Source organism: Mercenaria mercenaria, chromosome 4 (assembly GCF_021730395.1).
Source record: "Mercenaria mercenaria strain notata chromosome 4, MADL_Memer_1, whole genome shotgun sequence".
NCBI classification, from domain to species: domain Eukaryota; kingdom Metazoa; phylum Mollusca; class Bivalvia; order Venerida; family Veneridae; genus Mercenaria; species Mercenaria mercenaria.
Genome location: NC_069364.1, coordinates 585,660 through 602,417, shown reverse-complemented (window position 1 = coordinate 602,417; position 16,758 = coordinate 585,660). Strand labels below are relative to the sequence as shown.

Genomic DNA, 16,758 nt, shown 5'->3' with positions numbered 1-16,758 from the left:
CTTTTCTTGAATGACAATCACGATTTCGAGGTTAAAACTTGTTTAGGTCCACTTTTCTTGAATGACAATCACAATTTTGTGGTTAAAACTTGTTAAGGTCCACTTTTCTTGAATGACAATCACAATTTCGAGGTTAAAACTTGTTCAAGTCCACTTTTCTTGAATGACAATCACGATTTCGAGGTTAAAACTTGTTTAAGCCCACTTTTCTTGAATGACAATCACGATTTCGAGGTTAAAACTTGTGTAGGTCCACTTTTCTTGAATGACAATCATGATTTCGAGGTTAAAACTTGTTTAGGTCCACTTTTCTTGAATGACAATCACGATTTTGAGGTTAAAACTTGTTTAGGCCCACTTTTCTTGAATGACAATCACAATTTCGAGGTTAAAACTTGTTTAGGTCCACCTTTCTTGAATGACAATCACAATTTCGAGGTTAAAACTTGTTTAGGTCCACTTTTCTTGTATACTTCAAGCATGCTATAGCTTTGAAACTTTGTACACTTGTCAATTATCACAAGGTTAGAAAAAAGGTCAAGAACCATAACTCTCTCTTGCATTTTTTTAGAATTATGGCATTCTTTAACTTAGAAAATTGGTATTTATTGGTCATATTTTTGTTTAGGTTCACTTTTCTCTAAAACTAAGCTTTTAAAATTTTAAGAAGTTAAATCATTTTTTGTAATCATCAGTAGGTGAGTAATAAGGTCAAGAACTATAACTCTTCTCACATATTGCCTAGTATCAAGCACTTACAAAAGAGCATTGGCACTTGCAGGTGACGCTTTTGTTATCTGTATGTCGATGTAATCTTGCCAACCAGAACAGATTGTTGTGAAGAAAGTTACATTCTTTTTGAAGTTCAGTTTTAAAAGTTGAAATCCACAAATTCATATCACCACAATTTCATAGTCATTTTGGTGCAAACTATGCAATTATGAGCCAACAAAATTAGAGGATTTTACAGTATTCATGTTTCTTTTTCAGAATCTGTTGAAGCAATCTATTCTGAAACACAGCATTTTTGAGGAAGATTTTGATTTTAGTAAGTTTTCTGTTAATTCTCAGCTAGAAAAGATCGTATTAATACAATAGAAGATTCAGTTAGTTATATATTTTGTTTAATAGTACACAGTATAATTGCAAGCATAGTATTGCTATGTCTTATTGTGGTGAAATACAACTTGTTTGGTGTCAGTCACTCTCAGTTAATGTAGAACTGTTGTAACAACATATAGACAACATAGATTCAATAGTTATATTCTGAGGACTCAATTTATTGAGGACATTAGACTGAACTACCCAAAAATGGGTTTTGAGGCAACATACTGCAGTGCTAGATGTCTGACTCAGTACATAGTTCTCTTGTATCTGTTTTGCTGGATTTTTACTAAAGTTAGAAACCAAAGAGTTGTTGAAAAGAACTAGAATTTCTGTTCAGTGGATGAAGTTTTACTCTAATGCTGTTCTGTTTCAGTTATAGAACACGTGTCCACAGAAACAATTTTGTTCTGTTTCAGTTGTAAAACCAAGAATGACAGAAACAGTGTTGTTTTGTTCTTTCAGTTACCAAGCGTTGTCAGAAAAAAATTTGTTTTGTTGTTTCAGTTGTAAAGTCAGTGTCAACAGAAAAATTTTGTTGTTTCAGTTTAGAACCAGTATGTGCAGAAACAATGCTGTTTCAGTTATAGATTTAGTGGAAACAATGTTGTTTTGTTCTTTCAGTTATAGAACCAGTATCTGCAGAAACAAGACTGATCATCAGTAAAGACAACAACTCTTCAATGCCTAAAGTGTTTGCTGATGTCTCATTGGCTGAAATAGATGTGTTGTTGTCAAGGCAACAGGTATACACTGAAAAAATCATGTAGAAATATTCCTTTTATCATATTAAGAAACATGGTATGTGAAATATAAAGCTAGTTGTGTATCAACAGACGGTTTTTGTTTTTAAGGCCAAATCTGATAAACTGAATTTTTTTATATGGTGTATAAACAGAAAATCAGAAATGTTCAATGTAACTTCAGCAACAAACTTTAAATTTCATCACTTTGTCCGATATGTCTTTTAGAATGGGCTGGTTTGATTGGAGCTCATACAGTCTCTTATTAACCACTAAACAATGGAATGAACTTTCTATTCCAAGTTCCTGAATATACTGAATTTGAAAGATTCCTTCCAACTGATGTCTGTGAATCAGAAGTACAGAAAATACCATCCGAATGTGCCACTGAAGATCAGCCCTAGATCATGGTGGATGTATGCTTACACTGCAGTAGTTGAGGAAAGAATTAGACCCTATTCCTGGGAGAGAATTAAAGAACACAGGTAGGTTCTATATCATGACTGATGTACGCTTACATTGCGTTAAGTTAAACTCTTTTTGTGAAACATTGAATGTACTCCATGACCCCAAAGGACCAAAAAATATAACAACACTGAATAAAATCTGTAAGAAGACCCTTTAGGATGCAACCAAGCAAACAAATAGCAGAGATTTGATTGAATCTGTTCATGAGAGGTAATGGAAAGTGCAACACCTGTCACGTTCCCAAGCACAGGTTTAGGTGGAAATCTATTGCAGCTATTAAATGGACTCTATGATCCCAAAGGACCAGAAAATATAACAATACTGAAGCCATGTTGTTTACAGTTAACATGTAAGGTTTTATGACATAAATAGTGCTGTTTTCATGACGCTAACAATTTTCTGATGGTAAATCACTGCAAAGAAAGACATTATTTCCTGCAAAAGGGTTCATTTCAAGAGATTCTCAAAGTAGAATTTACGTCAGTAGTTATTATGAATGCCTTACTTCTTTATAATGATCATTGACATTTCAAAGTTGAAAAACTGGTTATTAGATTGGCAGTGTTGTTGGGTTGGTGGGCAGATGAAATCAGTCAAGGTCACTGTAACTAAAAGTAGAAAAAAAGTTATTGCTGAATAAGTTTAGTTTGGGTTGATTTATTGAAATTAAACTTGGCTTATAGGTAGCTTATATCAAAACTAATATTTGGAACGCATATGTAGTCAGTTGCATCAAGGTCAAGGTCATGGTTACTACAATAGAATAAAAGTTTTCGTTTGAATTTGCTTATAGAAAAGACAAGTTTGGGATTTTATATGAGTCAGTGAGATTAAGTTCAAGGTCATCTTAACTAAATAAATTCTGTATACTTTGAAAATTCCACTGTGGCACAGGGGTTTATGGCTTTGGTCTGTTTATTCTCATTTTTGAATTACGATATTTTGGAGTGCAGCAGACTGGTAGTGGTTGTAATCACAGTCTAGGCTTTAACCTTTACCCTGCTAAATGTCGAAAAAGGACTGGTCCATCATTCAATTTGGGTAGTACCACGTATTATTCAAAGGTGTGTTCACTGAAAATTTACTGACTGAATAGCGAACAGTGCAGACCATGATCAGACTGCACAGATGTGCTGGCTGATCTTGGTCTGCACTTGTCACAAAGGCAGAATCACTTGCCGACAGCAGGCTAAAGGTTAAGTTTTCTTTGTAATAAAAAAGAGCCATGTAGATGCCATAGTGTCAAGATCAATGTCATGAATGTCTTCTTTCTGGTTGTTTCCAGGATATAACTTTAGTAAGGATCGTCATTTTGTTGCTTTATTAAAGTGGATTGCTATTTAAGAACTCTAACTAGGAATGAGATATTGTGGTAGAACTTGATTTATAGGTATCTTAATAGGACAGAAAGATTGGGGGATGGATTTTTCTTTGGGCCACAAGGGTCAAGGTCACTGTTAGGTCAAGGCCAGTGTTAATAAAAATAGAAAATGTTTGAAAAAAATAGGGGCTTTCATGGAATTTTCACATCTCTTGTTTTAGTTTAAGATGGGTAAACACACAAATTGACCACTAGTTGTACCCCCCGACAACAAAGTTGTAAGGGGGGATATACTGGTTTCAGGTTGTCTGTCTGTCTGTCTGTCCATCTGTCCGTCTGTCCATAATCTTGTGCGCACCATCTCTCCTTATCCCCTTGACAGAATTTAATGAAACTTCACACAAGTGATCAGTACCAACAGTAGTTGTGCATGGGGCATGTTAGGTTCTTTTAGAAAAAATTTTTGCAGAGTTATGGGACTTTGTTTTTTTGTTACTATACTATATACATAGACACAATCTTGTGCGCACCATCTCTCCTCATCCCCTTGACACAATTTAATGAAAGTTCACACAAGTGATCAGTACCAACAGTAGTTGTGCATGGGGCATGTTAGGTTCTTTCAGCGACAAAAATTGCAGAGTTATGGGACTTTGTTTCTTGTTAACATACTATGTACATACAGTCTGCATATGCAATCTTGTGAATGCCTAATCTACCAAACCCTTACACACAATTTAATGAAACTTCACACAAGTGATCAGTACCAACCCTAGTTATGCATGGTGCATGTTACATTCTTTTTGATAAATATTCTGTATAGTTATGTTTTTTGTTACTATACTGTATACATACAGTCTATATACATACAGTCCACATAATTATGCAATCTTGTGTGCGTGAAATTGCAATGTACTGTGTCAGTGCATGCGGGGGGTACATTCATCACCTTTAGTGATAGCTCTAGTTATTATTGATTTATATAAACATAAATATATCTCTGACATAATCTTGTTTTTTCTTTAGAACAAAGTACAGAAAATATAAAGAACTTTACAAGAAAAGCCTGGAGTCACCTAATCATGAGTCAACCAAAGCAAAACTTTGGGAACTTGAAGAAAGTCTTGATGTTGGTAACATTGTGATGGCCAGGGAACAGGCTAAGGCTGAGGTGAGTGTTGTCAATGTCTTTGCCAGGGAACAGGCTAAAGCTGAGGTGAGTGTTGTCAATGTCATGGCCAGGGAGCAGATTAAAAGCTGAGATTAGTATTTTGTATTCATATATTTAGGACTCTGACAACAGCACTAGCATACCATAGGGAGGTAATAATGATATCGGAAAAATCAGTATGAACTAACATTAAGGAAACAACAATGGTATCAGACTTCCCAGTAATCATTGCAATGTATGTATTGTCCAGATATAGTTCTTCCCTACATCAATTTAGTCCAAAAGTGAAGCATTTAAAGGCTAAAACATTTGATTGGTAGTGCCATTTGTTACATCAAATACTTGCCTTTTACAAGATGATGCCAGCGGACAACCCATCATAATTTAGTGTTGCCTTTTGCAATAGCTAATATTAGTTTTCTTAGGGAATTACATGTATAATTGGTAAGTACAAGACTTTGGATTACTTAGAATACTGAAAACAAAGGAGAGAAAGAAACTACTGGAAATAAATTTATCACAGACTTCATTTTAGCATTAGATTCATTTGTTATGTGTAAAGTATGCATTGATGCTCATAAAACAAAGTAATTCTTACCCAAATTTAAACTTTACAAAGAAAACTTATGAAAGAGAAGAAACAGTGAAATATGTAGAGAGAACATTAAAAAAACATAAGTTGATGTCTGTTGTTGTAAATGAAGATATTCTAATGTGACTAATCCAATATAAAAGAAGATTGTTGGGAAGCATAGTAGGTAGTCAAGCAAAATAATAGTAGACTTGATTTGATAGAGTTTGTTTATGAGAGGTAGTGAAATGTGCATAACTCTTTGTGCCCCCAGGTTTGACTTAGAGGCAAAACTCTCTTATAAGTATCATTGAATGGACTTAATGATGCCAGTAAAAATAGCACTGAGCCCATGTACAGGGACATTTTATGGCAATCCCTGACTCTACAGGCTACTGTTAAGAAGGGTATTTATTTAGAGTTATTTATTTTAGAATGCCTTTTTAGCTCACCTGTCACATAGTGACAAGGTGAGCTTTTGTGATCACCCTTCGTTCGTCGTCCATCATCAGTCTGTCCGTCCGTGCGTCTTGTGCGTCCGTGTGTCAACAATTTCTTGTCTGCACGATAGTGGTTTCATTTATGATTTGATTTTAACCAAACTTGCACACAACTTGTATCACCATAAGATCCCAGTTCCTTTCTTGAACTGGCCAGATCCCATTACAGGTTCCTTGTCTGCACAATAGCAGCTTTATTTATAACTTGATTTTTACCAAACTGGCACACAACTTGTATCACCATAAGATTTTGATTCCTTTCTTGAACTGGTTAGATTCCATTATGGGTTCCAGAGTTATGGCCCCTGAAAGGACCAGAATAAGCTATTTTGACCTTGTCTGCACAATTGCAGCTTCATTTATGATTTTATTTTAACCAAACTTGCACACAACTTGTATCATCATATGATCTTGGTTCCTTTCTTGAACTGGCCAGATACCTTTATGGGTTCCAGAGTGATGGCCCCTGAAAGGGCCAGAATTAGCTATTTTGACCTTGTCTGCACAATAGCAGCTTCATTTATGATTTGAATTTAATCAAACTTGAAAAACTTGTGTCACCATTATTGTGCCCATAAGATCTTGAACCGGCCAGATCCCGTAATGAATTCTAGAGTTATGGCCCCTGAAAGGGCCAAAATTAGCTATTTTGACCTTGTCTGTACAATAGCAGCTTCATTTATGATTTGATTTTAACCAAACTTGCACAAAACTTGTATCATCACAAGATCTTGGTTCCTTTTTTGAACTGGCCAGATTCCTTCATTGGTTCCAGGGTTATGGTCCCTTAAAGGTCCAAAATTGGCTATTTTGGCTTTTGCAGCCATATAGAGACTTCATTTATGGTTTTATTTGATACAAACTTCCAAAATATCTTCAACAACAATAAATCTTGGATTCCATGACAAATCAGATCCATTCGTAGGTTCCAGAGTTATTTTATATCTGATTACCTCCCCTGATTGTAATCGAAATGGATTTATATCAGTAAGTACTTATAGGACTTATTTGAAATTTCATTATTGTCATTAGTTGGACTGAGTCAATGAGGGTAGATAACTATGGACTGATTTATGTCAAATTACCTCCCTTTATTTCAAATTAAAATGGGTATATCTCCGTAACTAATGAAGATACTGATCTGAAATTTCATTTTTGTCAACACATTTATTTGGCAGATCCTTCTTTTGTTAACTTACAATCATTTTTTTTTTAATTACTTCCCATTATTGGCTGTAGGGAAAAACCGAGACCACTTTTCTGTGGTACAACATGGAAGGTACCTCCAATTTTTAGGTGTATTTTGACATATCTGTACCTTGTAAGAATTTTTTTTTTGTTTTTGGTTTAATTTCTTTCCTTTGTTAATCCTGTCCTTTGGACTTAGATATTTTTTCTGAGGACCTTCTTGTCCTCAAGTGCAATGATAACAGGTGAGCGATATAGGGCCATCATGGCCCTCTTGTATTTTGTAGTATGCACCTGAAAAGCTTGTGAAGAAGAAGAAGGAGGAGAAAGGATGGTGGGCATCATGGTTTGGTTCTGAAAGTGAGGATGAAGAAGTGGATATTGACTTTGGGGAAGAATCTACAGGTAAGTTGAAAAGTTTCATCAGACTGATCAGATATTTTAAATATTTGCAGATTACCTGCATAATGGATGTTTTCTAAACCTGTGTTGGCTATGCTTGGTAACTCTTTGATGAATTTCTTACCAATACTCTCATGTTAGCAAGGGATTGGGGAAACTCATGTCTGTTGTTTTTCCCAGCAGAATTTAAATCCATGTCCTTCAGACAAGAAATGTATGCTGTATCCATGGGTCACTTTGTTCCAGTGCTGAAATTTTCATTTATATTAGCAATTGAGTAATGATTTTAGTGACTTAACCTTTGACCTTTGACATTGTGTGGCTGAGGTGACTCATCTTTTAACTTTGTTTGCTAAATAAAGTTGATTATGTGACTGTCATAGAAGGAATTGCAAAGTGAAACCTGTCTTATTTTATTTTGATTTTTCAAACTTTCCTATGTAGACTGGCTTTCAAAGTTGACACCAGAAGAGAAGGAAAAGTTATACCAGGGTATTGGATATGATGAAAATGCAAATATTGCCATGCTTCCAAGGGAGGTAAGAATTGTTGCAGCTCTGAATTTGATATTGTTTATTCTGAAGTTGAAGCTGTGTGTTTATTTAAATTTACTTAAAATATGGTCATCCTTTACCTCCAGTATGGTCATCCCCTCCAAGTGAATGGCACTGACTGGGATTTGGACAACTGTGCTGAATACATAAAATACTCTTGATCCAGAATCTTCCCATATTTTTGTGAGACAAATGTAAAGCTTACAAAAATACTGTTAGTAATTTTAGTAAGAGATCCTGATGTATTGCCACTTTATTTTAGATCTATTAGTACATAAATGAAGTTAATATTACCTGTGAAAGGAATGTTCTTACAACTTTTAGCCGTAACAAATCAAAGAGCATAGCATTCTATGATGAAAAATCCCAACTGCCTGTGGCGGGATTTAAACCCACGTTGCTTTGGTGGTTGTGCAGTTATCAGAGATTAGCTTTAAATGTACAGGCTGTGTGTAAGTGACCATAGCAATGTTGTGAAATGTATCTGTGAAGAAAATATTTGATTTAGTGAATGGTATCTGTGAAGAAAATGTTGTGAACTGTAAATGAAATGTTTGTTTTCAGTATGTTGAGTATAAGGTTCAGGTAAACTTGAAGAGTTGTTGCTTGTCACTTGTCAACTACAGCAAGAAAATTCTCCAGGTCTCTGTCACTCAGATGCTTGGATCCTGGGAAACAAGACCTGCTGGAGACGCTTACAGGTAATTGAGATGGCTCCAGAAAAACTTCTGCTTGAAAAAATATTAACCATTCCATAAGTTTATGATTTAGGAATCATACCAAAATAATTTCAAACCTGCAGACAAATGGTAAGTGTTCCAAGCATTAAAAACTGTTGAAGGTTGTTGTATGTGTGTTTTACTGTAATATACTTATTCTGAAATTTGTTTGTCATGTCAGTGTACCAAGTACATGTAGTTAAAGGTTGCTGAAGTCAAACTTTGTTTGCTAGAACTTGACAAGACTGGCAAAATTTGTTTGAGTTATTAGTACTTTGAGCCATCAAAAATTATACATTATATAGGGATTTTGCCAAAATCTGATGATGAGTTTGAGCAAAGGGTAGCATTCCCATTATCTGAGTTGGTGTGAACAAAGTTTGACTGTATGTGATACAGTAAGCTTGTATTTGTTTACTGTTTACAGGATATCCTGTCATACTGAGAGTTTTACTGTAGAGGGAGCTTCAATAGAACATGAGTTGGTTCCCATAGTAACATCAGATGTTAATGTCTATGGTATGATTACTTTTTGCTTAGACAGTAATTTGTTTGTAGACATTTTTAAAATTGATAGTCTTGGCCAATAATTTCACTGAATATTTGTATTAAGGAAAAATTTTAAACCTTGTGGTTTTTAGCTCACCTGAGCACAAAGTGCTCAGGGTGAGGTATTGTGATCGCTCACCGTCCGGCGCCGTCCTTCTGTCCGTCCGTCCGTCCATTGTACGTCCGTCAGTCGTCCGTCCACACTTTCCTTTAAACAACATCTCCTCCTAAACCAACAGGCGAATTTTGATGAAACTTCACAGGGATGATCCTCGGATGGTCTTCTTTGAAAAATATTCAAAAAAAATTCTAAAAATAAACCAGAAGGCCTTGAGCTTAGATATTTGACATGTAGCATTGCCTAGTCGACCTCTACAAAATTTGTTCAAATCATGACCTCCGGGGTCAAAATTGACCCCGCCTCAGGGGTCACTTGATTTTACATAGGAAAATCTTAAAAAAATCTTCTTCTCAAAAAGCAGAAGCCCTAGAGCTTAGATATTTGACATGTAGCATTGCCTAGTGGATTTCTACTAAAGTTGTTCAAATCATGACCCCCGGGGTCAAAATTGATGAAACTTCACAGGGATGATCCTCGGATGGTCTTCTTTGAAAAATATTCAAGAAAATTCTAAAAATAAACCAGAAGGCCTTGAGCTTAGATATTTGACATGTAGCATTGCCTAGTCGACCTCTACAGAATTTGTTCAAATCATGACCTCCGGGGTCAAAATTGATCCCGCCCCAGGGGTCACTTGATTTTACATAGGAAAATCTTCAAAAATTTTCTAAAAATAAACCAAAAGGCCTAGATCTTAGATATTTGACTTGTAGCATTGCCTAGTAGACTTCTACAAAATTTCTTCAAATCATGACCCCCGGGGTCAAATTGACCCCGCCCCATGGGGTTACTTGATTGTACATAGAAAAATCTTCAAAATTTTCTAAAAATAAACCAGAAGGCCTAGAGCTTAGATATTTGACATGTAGCATTGCCTAGTAGACCTCTACAAAATTTGTTCAAATCTTGACCCTCCCAGGGTCAAATTGACCCAGCCCCAGGGGTTACTTCATTGTACATAGGGAAATCTTCATAAATTTGTTAAAATAAACCAGAAGGCCTAGATCTTAGATATTCGATATGTAACATTGCCTATTAGACTTCTACAAACTTTGTTCTAATCATGACCCCCGGGGTAAAATTGGCACTGCCCCAGGGGTTACTTGATTGTACATCCGAAAATTTTCCAAAAAATTTCTAAAAATCATTAGTTTGACATTTGAAACATGTAGCTCATATTACTCTGGTGAGCGATCCAGGATCATCATGACTAGATTCTCCATTTTCAATACCAAAAGTCACAAGCACATTCATAGAAAAAGAGCTACAAAAACTTGATCTGAGTAAATCAACTGGACTTGATGGCATAGGCCCAAAATTTCTTAAAATAAGTGCTCAGATCATATCTAAACCTCTAGAAAAGATATTTAATCTAAGTATATCAAAGGGTATATTTCCAGCAATATTTAAGAGGGCAAAGGTTACACCTATGTATAAAAAAGGGTCTAAATGTGACAAAACAAACTATAGACCAATATCAATCTTACCAATTCTATCAAAAGTGTTAGAAAGACATGTCAGTAACACTTTCAAATCATTTCTGGAAAATAATTCTCTTCTTCACCCAAATCAGTCAGGGTTTCGAACAAGCTACTCGTGCGAAACTGCTCTAACTACTATTATTGACCACTGGATAAAAGCAATAAATGAAGAAAATCTTGTTGGAACTATTTTTCTAGATCTTACTAAAGCATTTGATCTTATCAATCACAAATTACTCATTGAAAAACTGAAATTATATAATGTTGATGAAAATGCAATTACTTGGTTCTGGTCATATCTCACAAATCGCTCACAGCAAGTTCATGTGTCTGGAAAATATTCCAGTGCTCAAGATATACTGTCTGGTGTGCCACAAGGCTCAGTTTTAGGACCTCTTCTTTTCATTGTTTACATAAATGATATGCCTTGACACTTATCAAATTCAACATCAGATATATTTGCAGATGATACCACTTTATCATCTTACGGAAATACTGTCATCTCAGTTAGTAACAATCTTCAATCGGATCTTGATTCTGTACAAAACTGGTGTGAACGAAATTCAATGATTACAAATGCTGAAAAAACTAAAGCAATGTTCATTTTACCTTCAAACCACACATATAATACTATCAAAGACTCAAATATTTCTCTCAAAGATAAAACTATACAAACTTCAACCACAGAAAAACTCCTGGGAGTTCATATTGATCATACCCTAGCTTAACTGGAAAATGCATGTTCAAATGACACTGAATAAATGCAACTCCTTATTATATTTGCTTATGAGAATTAAACAATTTTTAAATCTCCATACTAGAAAAATGTTCTTTAATGCATACATTCTTCCTCATCTAGATTACTGTTGCACTATTTGGGGAAACTGTAACACTGAGCTTTTGAATGACATGTACAAATTCCAAAAATGTGCAGCTCGTGTTATTTTAGATAAAGACATTGACACACCAACAGATGACTTATTTATTCAACTTAACTGGATGAAATTTCAAGATAGAGCTAATTATAAAAAAGCCATATTAGTATACAAGTCTCTTAACAACCTTCTCCCTAGTTACATGAAGCAACTATTTACATATACTGAAAATAGGTCATTGAGATCATATGATCAAAGACTACTTTTAGTTCCAAAACCTCGACTTGAATTCTGCAGAAAATCACTGGCATACTCTGGTGCAAAATTATGGAACTCACTTCCTTATCATATAAGAACATCAACAAACCTGAACACATTCAAAAGCAATTATTTAAAATGGTGGTTCTCTAGTGGGCAACAACATCTATCAACCGCATGAGAACTATGATATTTTTTGGTATCAGAGTACTTATTTAAAACTATAAATAATTAACAAATAATTGTATATTGTTTGTTTCATTACTTTTGCTTTCAGTGTAACTTTACATAAAACCATGTTGTTTATTCTATTACCTTCCTTATGTAAATTTCATGTAATCCTCTTATATATGCTGTTTTGCATTATAATCCCTTCATGACTTTGTTTACTTTAATTTGTTAATTTGTGTTTCCTGTATATATGTAGATTTGAGGCTCACAGGGAAGACTGGGTACAATCAACTGTGTTGCCTCGTTAAATAAAGACTTTATTATTATTATTATTATTATTATTATATACCCTCTTGTTTATTTTTTAAAAACTAATACCCAAGAATAACGGCAAATTAATCATTATCATTTTCCTGTTTTGCCATAGTAATTAACTTTTTGTCCAATTTTTAGCTCACCTGAGCCAAAGGCTAATGGTGAACTTTTGTGACTGCTCAATGTCTGTCGTCAGTCGTGTGTCCGTCAACATTTTCTAAAAAAATCTTCTTCTTGAAAACCACTGGGCAGAATAACACCAAACTTAACAGGAATGATCCTTGGGTGGCCCCCTTTCAAAATTGTTCAAAGAATTGAATTCCATGCAGAACTCTGGTTGCCATGGCAACCGAAAGGAAAAACTTTAAAAATCTTCTTGTACAAAAACCAGAAGTCCTAGAGCTTATATATTTGGTGTGAAGCATTGCCTAGTGGTCCTCTACCAAGATTATTCAAATTATCCCTCTAGGGTCAAATATGGCCCCGCCCCGGGGGTCACATGGTTTATATAAACTTATATAGGGAAAACTTTGAAAATCTTCTTGTACAAAACCACACTGCCTGGGGCTTTGATATTTGGTTTGTAGCATCATCTAGTGGTCCTCTACCAAAATTGTTCAAATTATCCCCCTAGGATCAAATATAGCCCCGACCCGAGGGTCCCAAGTTTTACATAGACTTATATAGGAATAAGTTTAAAAATCTTCTTGTCTGAAACCACAAGACATAGGCCTTTGATATTTTGTTTGTAGCATTGTCTTATGGTCCTCAACCAAAATTGTTCAAATGTACCCTGGGGTGAAAAGCGGCCCTGCCCTGGGGATCCCAAGTTTTACAAAGACATATAGGAAAAAACTTTAAAAATCTTCTTGTCTGAAACCAAGACCTAGGCTTTTGATATTTGGTGTGATGCATTGCCTAGTAGTCCTCTACCAAAATTATTCAAATTATGCCCCTGGGATTAAAAGAGGCCCCACCCTGGGGTCACTTAGTTATTATATGAGTTATATAGGAAAAAATTATCTGAACTTATTTCCAAGACTGTTTAATTGTAATTACCTGATGACCTCAAGTAATATGATGTCACTTGACTGTGACCTTGACTTGCTGACCTACTTGCTTGCTTTTTAAGATACAGCCTTGAAATTTGGACGACATACACAGTTTTGCACAATGATCGTAAAACTGAAGTTCATTGACCATGAATGTGACCTACTTACTTTCATAATATTTTAGCATCAGTTTGACATTTGAAACTTGTAGCTCATATTACTCAGGTGATGATCCAGGGTCATCATGACCCTCTTGTTGATATTTTATTGGTTTTCCAAGTTTATTATCATTTGTTAAAAAGAGAATAATTATTATGAATTATTCAGATGTATGAGGGCAGATTTTAAACCATAGGTTAAACTTGTAGTTGTAAATATCCTTGAGAGCTGTACTTAAGTCACCTTTTCCTTTTGGCATGAAATATATTAGGGAGTGGGAGGGGACTAGGGTGAGGAACATAGGGAAATAATTAGTCATGTGACTATGCAGAGATAATGTGATTGAATTTCAACAAGAAAGATTTTGTTAATTTCAGCACCATCAGTAAACCAAGTGTTCACCTTAGATTTTGAATCTAACCCACTGTATGTAGATGCTGATTTCTCCCTGAAGACCAATATACAACCTGTAGAGGTTGTTTATGATGAGGTAAGCTGTACGTACGTAGACCCTGTAGAGGTGGGTTATGACAGAGTAAGCTTTCTTTCTGTAAATAGAACCTGTAGAGGTTGTTTATGATGAGGTAAGCTTTCTGTAAATAGAACCAGTAGAGGTTGTTTATGATGAGGTAAGCTTTCTGTAAATAGAACTTGTAGAGGTTGTTAATGATGAGGTAAGCTTTCTGGGAATAAAACTTGTAGAGGTTGTTAATGACGAGGTAAGCTTTCTGTAAATAAAACCTGTATAGGTTGTTAATGACGAGGTAAGCTTTCTGTAAATAGAACCTGTAGAGGTTGTTAATGACGAGGTAAGCTTTCTGTTAATAAAACCTGTAGAGGTTGTTTATGACGAGGTAAGCTTTCTGTAAATAGAACGTGAAGAGGTTGTTAATGATGAGGTAAGCTTTCTGTAAATAGAACCTGTAGAGGTTGTTTATGATGAGGTAAGCTTTCTGTAAATAGAACGTGTAGAGGTTGTTTATGATGAGGTAAGCTTTCTGTAAGTAGAACTTGTCGAGGTTGTTTATGATGAGGTAAGCTTTCTGTAAGTAGAACCTGTAGAGGTTGTTTATGATGAGCTAAGCTTTCTGTAAGTAGAACTTGTAGAGGTTGTTTATGATGAGGTAAGCTTTCTGTAAATAGAATGTGTAGAGGTTGTTTATGATGAGGTAAGCTTTCTGTAAGTAGAACTTGTAGAGGTTGTTTATGATGAGGTAAGCTTTCTGTAAATAGAACCTGTAGAGGTTGTTTATGATGAGGTAAGCTTTCTGTAAATAGAACTTGTAGATGTTGTTTATGATGAGGTAAGCTTTCTGTAAATAGAACCTGTAGAGGTTGTTTATGATCTGGTAAGTTTCCTTTTCTACGTACAAAAAGAATACATATTGCAATTGCTGTTTTGATGAGGTAACTTTTCTATCAGACTGAAGACAAATAAAACCTGTTCAGCATTGTCACATAATATACATAAGATTCTGTTTACAGGACTTGCTAATGACATAATAATGAAATGGGTCAAGTTGTTGATTTGCAAGTAAGATATGTCTGGAAAATATCCTTCCCTGATGGCAGCTGCTGTAGCTGATGAGCTTTCCTATTATGAACGTTAACCTTTATCCAAATCTGTAATTTGCAATGTATTATTTCTTTTTGTGAAAGTTTATCTTATCTATGTATAAAATAAAAAAAAGAGCTGCTATAAATCAAAATTAATGCAAACCCTCCACAAAGCATCAGTAGTGTGATTATATATTTGCATTTTGAATCTTTGTCTTTTCACATTTGGACAGGAGACATCAATACATTTCTGTGTTGACATGTAAATTTTCATATTCATATATATTGGTTGTGTGCCATCATGTGCTAGCTTATCTGACTGTATATGATTTTTCCAAAGTAAATGCATATAATTTTTATGTAAAAATTAAGAAAAATCATTTAACAAATATGCATTTGTTTACAGTCACGATATATCACCACCCTACCTACAGTTATTCTGCTGATCATTAATTTTTATACTACTCTTGTTTCAGCATTCAGTATGTGAAGTGAGGGCATTTTTTCAGTTGCCCACTGGAACTATTGATGTTAGAACTGCTGCCATGGAAACAATGCAAGAAGTAGTGAGAATCAGTCAGGCAGGACTTATATATGCTATAGAGAAACACAAGGTATATTCTATATTGTTTATATCCTTTAAAATATAGAAGGTAAGGGTAAATTTACTGGAAGCATGGAGCACCCCAAACACAGCCATAGAGCCATGCAAAAGTAGGCCTACAAGAAAAAAGAAGCTGTAACAGAAAAATATTGTAGATGGGTTGCTTCAGTAATCCAACAACAAGTACATTTTAGTTATATACAAAATACAGAAAAAAGGAATGGATGGGTGGGGGGTAAGGGGTAGATAAAAGGGTTGGGTGTTGGGGGAAAGTGGAAAAAAAAGCAAGGACATCTGCTTCTGTATGTGTATAGCAGTAATGTGCGTAGATTCTCAAACAAAAACTTTACACACAAATAATATTTACAGTTTCTGTACATACAGTACATGTGTGCCGGGTAATATCCAAGTTTTAAGTGAATTTATTGAATGCAGCATGCAATATTTAAGAAATAGTGGGAAAACCTGTAGTGTATTTCATCAGTTAACAAATATATAATGGTTTTTTGTTGCTTACCTTCCAATCTTCACTGCCTTTTGATTTCTAAATATACAAGCAGTTCACTAATAAGTATTCTAGTCAGAAGAAGACCTTACACAGTTTATACTCACATTAGGAACATCTGTCTTCTCAAGATACTAGCATATTTTTGTATATTTCAGACAGTACATCTTGCTGTGAACATGAAATCTCCTTATGTTGTGATTCCGGAATTTGGTACTCTACACAGGTAAATTTTGCATACAGAAACTAGGCTTTCCTCAGAAGAGCTAGTGAATAAGGGCATACAGGACTCTTTTGCTGAATGAAAACCTAAAGAACTCATAGTTTGGTAACATTCTTGAAAACATTAATTCCGATCAATAAAGTTGAT

At 35.0% G+C, this 16,758-nt stretch overlaps 1 protein-coding gene across 7 annotated transcripts in view; it reads left to right on the top strand.

Moving 5' to 3' along the window:
- The window catches only part of LOC123552574 (intermembrane lipid transfer protein VPS13A-like), a 169,673-nt gene that overhangs the window by 36,709 nt on the left and 116,206 nt on the right, over positions 1-16,758 (top strand). For 6 of the 7 annotated variants that reach the window (XM_053540069.1, XM_053540068.1, XM_053540067.1 and 3 more), the window contains exons 9-19: positions 991-1,048; positions 1,729-1,850; positions 2,151-2,332; positions 4,663-4,807; positions 7,354-7,471; positions 7,913-8,007; positions 8,587-8,723; positions 9,169-9,260; positions 14,100-14,212; positions 15,756-15,893; positions 16,547-16,614. In XM_053540069.1, coding sequence (XP_053396044.1) covers positions 991-1,048; positions 1,729-1,850; positions 2,151-2,332; positions 4,663-4,807; positions 7,354-7,471; positions 7,913-8,007; positions 8,587-8,723; positions 9,169-9,260; positions 14,100-14,212; positions 15,756-15,893; positions 16,547-16,614 — 1,268 coding nt within the window. Of the gene's footprint in view, positions 1-990; positions 1,049-1,728; positions 1,851-2,150; positions 2,333-4,662; positions 4,808-7,353; positions 7,472-7,912; positions 8,008-8,586; positions 8,724-9,168; positions 9,261-14,099; positions 14,213-14,961; positions 14,982-15,755; positions 15,894-16,546; positions 16,615-16,758 lie in introns of those variants that run through there. The other variant, XM_053540073.1, reaches the window with a different exon arrangement.